Source organism: Notolepis coatsorum, assembly GCF_963971535.1.
Source record: "Notolepis coatsorum genome assembly, chromosome: 5".
NCBI lineage: Eukaryota > Metazoa > Chordata > Actinopteri > Aulopiformes > Paralepididae > Notolepis > Notolepis coatsorum.
Window position 1 is genome coordinate 138,182,998 of NC_140169.1, and position 5,000 is coordinate 138,187,997.

Here is a 5,000-nt window from a genome sequence, read left to right on the forward strand (position 1 = left end):
GCCGACGGCGCTGCGCGGCGGTGAATAGGCTGAGAAATAGAACTGAAAAAAGACAAACCAGGTGGTACAAAGTAAAAGCAAAAATAAACGATATACAGGTCCAGAAATATAATGCATATAACTCAAATACAGGTCCAGAAATATAATGCATATAACTAATCGAATCTATCTAGGTTGCTTCTAAAATCAACAGAATAGCATGTGAGAGAAAACATATATAGCAGATTACAAAGAATATGGAAATGCTGTATGTGTGTGTGTGTGTGTATTATATTTTATATGTATGTTTGTATAGCTATTGCAAAGCTGCATATAAATTGGAAGAACAGAAAACTCATAATACAATATTGATCTATTGCCAAATGGTTTATGTTGCTTCTCTCCAATGTGTTGAATACACATTGTGACTGTGTCTCTGTGTCTCTGTGTGTGTGTGTGTGTGTGTGTGTGTGTGTGTGTGTGTCTGTCTGTCTGTCTGTCTGTCTGTCTGTCTGTCTGTCTGTCTGTCTGTCTGTCTGTCTGTCTGTCTGTCTGTCTGTCTGTCTGTCTGTCTGTCTGTCTGTCTGTCTGTCTGTCTGTCTGTCTCTCTCTCTGTCTGTCTGTCTGTCTGTCTGTCTGTCTGTCTGTCTCTCTCTCTGTCTGTCTGTCTGTCTGTCTGTCTGTCTGTCTGTCTGTCTGTGTGTCTGTGTGTGTATGTGTGTATGTGTGTCTGTGTGTGTGTGTGTGTGTGTGCGTGCGTGTGTGTGTGTGTGCGTGCGTGTGTGTATGTGTGCGTGCCTGTCTGTCTGTCTGTCTGTCTGTCTGTCTGTCTGTCTGTCTGTCTGTCTGTCTGTCTGTCTGTCTGTCTGTCTGTCTGTCTGTCTGTCTGTCTGTGTGTCTGTGTGTGTGTGTGTGTGTGTGTATGTGTGTGTGTGTGTGTGTGTGTGTGTGTGTGTGTGTGTGTGTGTGTGTGTGTGTGTGTGTGTGTGTGTGTGTGTACCCCAGCTGCTCTATGAAGAGGTGCTGAGCCACAGCAGTCCTCTGGAGACCATCGCCACCAAGGGCTCCAACATGGTGGAGCACTACACCACCCAGGAGGAGGTGCAGCAGCTGCAGCTCAGATACAGTGCCCTCACAGACAGAGCCAAGGTGCAGTATCTGCCCACAGACTCTGCTTTAGTCCTGTTTAGGGATGTCCCATATTATCGGCCGATATTGGCATTAAAATGTAATGATCGGTGGTATCGGTTTTCAAAAATATTTTTTTATTTATCTTTTTACATTTATTTAACCTTTATTTACCCAGGCAGGCAAGTAAGAACAAATTCTTATTTTATTTATTGTCAAAAGTATGCATAATGTTGTGTTAATTCCACAACAAGAGATATGTAATGTTATTACATGGCGTTTTAACATTCGCCAAAATGCTTGATTGTGATTGGTCAATAGCGCTCGGTTGCCCCTAACAGCGGTCAATTATTTCTCGATAATTCACCGCTGCTACGGGCAACGTGCAATAATGACCGCTGTTAGGGGCAACAGAGCGCTATTGACCAATCACAATCAAGCATTTTCATCGCAGTCACGAAAGCTAAACTTTACCATTATGCACAGCTGCACTACATCAGGTGCAATCAAGTCCACACACCTGCCGTCTGCCGATGACAGAGGAGCAACAGGACAACTGCGTCTGCATTTGATCTCGTCTTGTCGATGGTGTAAAATGAATTACGTATATTGTTAGTAAGTTAGCCATGTAATAAGCGGGATAATGTATAGCTATACTCGGTCATTGTCGCAAAATAATTGACCTTCACTGCGTTTAGAACACCGTGTCGGTAAAAAATTTTGCGACAATGACCTCGTAGCTATACATTATCCTTTATTTAATTACCTGAAATTATTCCGTTTTTTGGGGGGGGGGGGGGAACCCTGCATAAATCATAGCATTGATATCCGTATCGGAAATTAAGAGTTGGACAATATCGGTATATCGGATATCGGTAAAAAAGCCAAAATCGAACATCCCTAGTCACGATGATTAATTCATAATTTGCCCAAACAACAGCCCCCATCTAAAGATTTCATAATACAGTACACTTTCATTTGCTTTATTCACTTCACTGCCTGTGAATCTATATTTTTGACAAATTCACTTCTATTTATGTGACGGCGACCAGCGATTGATGCCACATGTCTCCATTTTCATTTTCCAGACATTTCCAGATTGTGAAAGTACAGAATGTAAGCTTTCAAATGATGTGTCATACGTTGACATCTGAGAATGTTTGAAGAAGATGTGCTCATTTGAATCTTGTAAAACAGTTTTTTTTTTTTTCTGTTTTGCTTTAAGCTGTGAAAACGCCTCTCGAAGAAAAGGCTAGAATTAACACCTCTGCCTGTTTCTGCCGGGCGTTAACAATAGCACTATACTGTACAACCCACCCAGCCCACTCCCCTCACGTGAAGTAGTAGTATTAACATACTGTAAGCTGTCAGTAAGTGCTGTCAGTCATGGCTGTGAAAAATTCAAAACACATAAACCTTGACAGTGAACAAGAAAAAGGAAATTAATTATGGCCGTTGCGCTACACTCTACAGTACCCAGGTCTCTGCAGTGGTAGTGCTTAGACCTCTACATTACCCAGCTGCCTCCACAGAATCTTTTTTATATTTGATATAATATTATATCTGTACCCCTCATTGCATTAGAGTCAAGTAATAAAAAAAAAAAAAAACCATGTACCCATAATTCAAATAGAATTAAAATAGTGCAAAAGACGACTGGATGGGGGCGTTCACCCACAAAACTCAATATATATATATATATACCGTGGGTGAGTGGTTCACCCCTCTGTGGCTCAGAGTGGTCTCTCCCTCCTGTTCCGTCCCAGGCTGCTGTCAGTAAGGCTAAGGAGCTGGTGCTGGTCCATCAGGAATACCAGCGGGGGCTGCATGTGTTTGAGGACTGGCTGGAGCAGGAGCAGGCCTCCCTGGCCTCCCTGACCCACCCGGAGGGTAACGTGGACACGCTGGAGACCACACTGCAACAGCTACAGGTCACTATGTCTTTTAACGTAATGTGATCATGATGATTATATTATATTAATGTATATTATATTGTGTCAAGTTCCATACACTTTACCTTTCAAACGATTGAACCCCACGTTATTTCCCCTCACAGCTCCTGCAGGACCGCTGCTCGGACGGCCAGGCCCTGCTCTCCTCCATGCTGACCAGTAGGGAGCGCGTGATCCCCTGGGGCGCTCCCCAGATCGAGGACCGAGCCCTGGACACGGCCCAGCGGGAGTGGGGGGCCTACCGGGGCCGCCTGGAGGACACGCGGGCCCAGCTGAGCGCCACGCTGGCCCGGCTCCGGCAGATGGCGCAGCGGTTCCAGAGCCTGGCCCAGTGGCTGGAGGAGATGGAGAGGAAGGCCAACGTCAGAGGCCACCGGAGGTCCGAGAGGGGCACCAAGGAGGCCCAGCTGAAGAGGCTCCAGGTCAGAGAGAGACGAGTGACCTCCCTGCACCGCTAAAGGGAATATCCCACCCCCTAAAACAGAGCCGATCGGACCACACTGACCCATGCGGGTGTTCCTCTCTTCCGTGTAGGGGTGGCAGGACGGAGTGCTGGCCCGGCAGGGAGAGGTGGACGGCCTGTCCGCTCTGGCCCAGCAGGTTCTGGAGGAGACCCACATCAGTGGGCGGGTCAGCGCCACGGCGACCCAGCTCACCACCCGCTACCACGCCCTGCTGCTCAACACGCAGGTGGGGGGTGCCCTCTGGTGATCAGCACGTAGTTACACATGTTGGACTTTGTGTGTGTGTGTGTGTGTGTGTGTGTGTGTGTGTGTGTGTGGTGTGTGTGTGTGTGTGTGTGTGTGTGTGTGTGTGTGTGTGTGTGTGTGTGTGTGTGTGTGTGTGTGTGTGTGTGTGTGTGTAAAAGGGACACATCTCTCAAAATGATAACATTACTGGATAGATATTTTGTTTTGTTTATTTTGTTTTTAGCTGGTTGGTTGATTGGTTGGTTGATTGGTTGGTTGATTGTTTGGTTGGTTGGTTGGTTGGTTGGTTGATTGGTTGGTTGGTTGGTTGGTTGGTTGGTTGGTTGGTTGGTTGGTTGGTTGGTTGTTTGTTTGTTTGATTGGTTGGTTGGTTGGTTGGTTGGTTGGTTGGTTGGTTGGTTGGTTGGTTGATTGGTTGTTTGATTGGTTGGTTGGTTGGTTGGTTGGTTGGTTGTTTGGTTGGTTGGTTGGTTGGTTGGTTGGTTGATTGGTTGGTTGGTTGGTTGGTTGGTTGGTTGGTTGGTTGTTTGATTGGTTGGTTGTTTGTTTGGTTGTTTGGTTGTTTGTTTGTTTGATTGGTTGGTTGGTTGGTTGGTTGGTTGGTTGGTTGGTTGGTTGGTTGGTTGGTTGGTTGGTTGGTTGATTGGTTGTTTGATTGTTTGGTTGGTTGGTTGGTTGGTTGTTTGGTTGGTTGGTTGATTGGTTGTTTGATTGGTTGGTTGATTGTTTGTTTGTTTGTTTGATTGGTTGGTTGGTTGGTTGGTTGGTTGGTTGGTTGATTGGTTGGTTGTTTGTTTGATTGGTTGGTTGGTTGGTTGTTTGATTGTTTTTTTTTATCCTCTCTTTCTCAGATTTTTTTTCTCTGTTTTTCTCCCCGTCCCAATTTAGTCGTTGTGCCAATTCCCCCCCTCCCCTGCCTGGTTGTTGTGCGCATGTTCTCCTACTGGTCGGTACAAGGGAACCCTGAAGTCATCCGCACGCTTCCTCCGACACGCGCGGCGACAGCCAGTGACTCTTTTTTCACCTGGCAGCGAGGACTCTCATTGGTGAAGCGTAACGCGTGGGAGGTCACGCTGCCTTCATCAAGTCCTGCCTCCGCTGAGCAAGCGCCCAGACCTGACCTGTAGGCGTCGCTGTCCACAACGCCAGATTCCCACCCATGACTTCCCTCCCCCTAACTCAGCCAAACAAGATAGTATGACGATCAGCCCAAGCCAAGGCAATGCTGACT

General features: G+C 46.6%; 1 protein-coding gene across 1 annotated transcript in view; it reads left to right on the forward strand.

The window, feature by feature from the left end:
• The window catches only part of syne1a (spectrin repeat containing, nuclear envelope 1a), a gene marked incomplete at its 5' end in the record, with an annotated part of 228,874 nt that overhangs the window by 135,363 nt on the left and 88,511 nt on the right, over nucleotides 1-5,000 (forward strand). Inside the window, 4 exon segments of the mRNA XM_084314285.1 lie at nucleotides 985-1,128; nucleotides 2,874-3,038; nucleotides 3,164-3,481; nucleotides 3,594-3,749. Coding sequence (XP_084170411.1) covers nucleotides 985-1,128; nucleotides 2,874-3,038; nucleotides 3,164-3,481; nucleotides 3,594-3,749 — 783 coding nt within the window.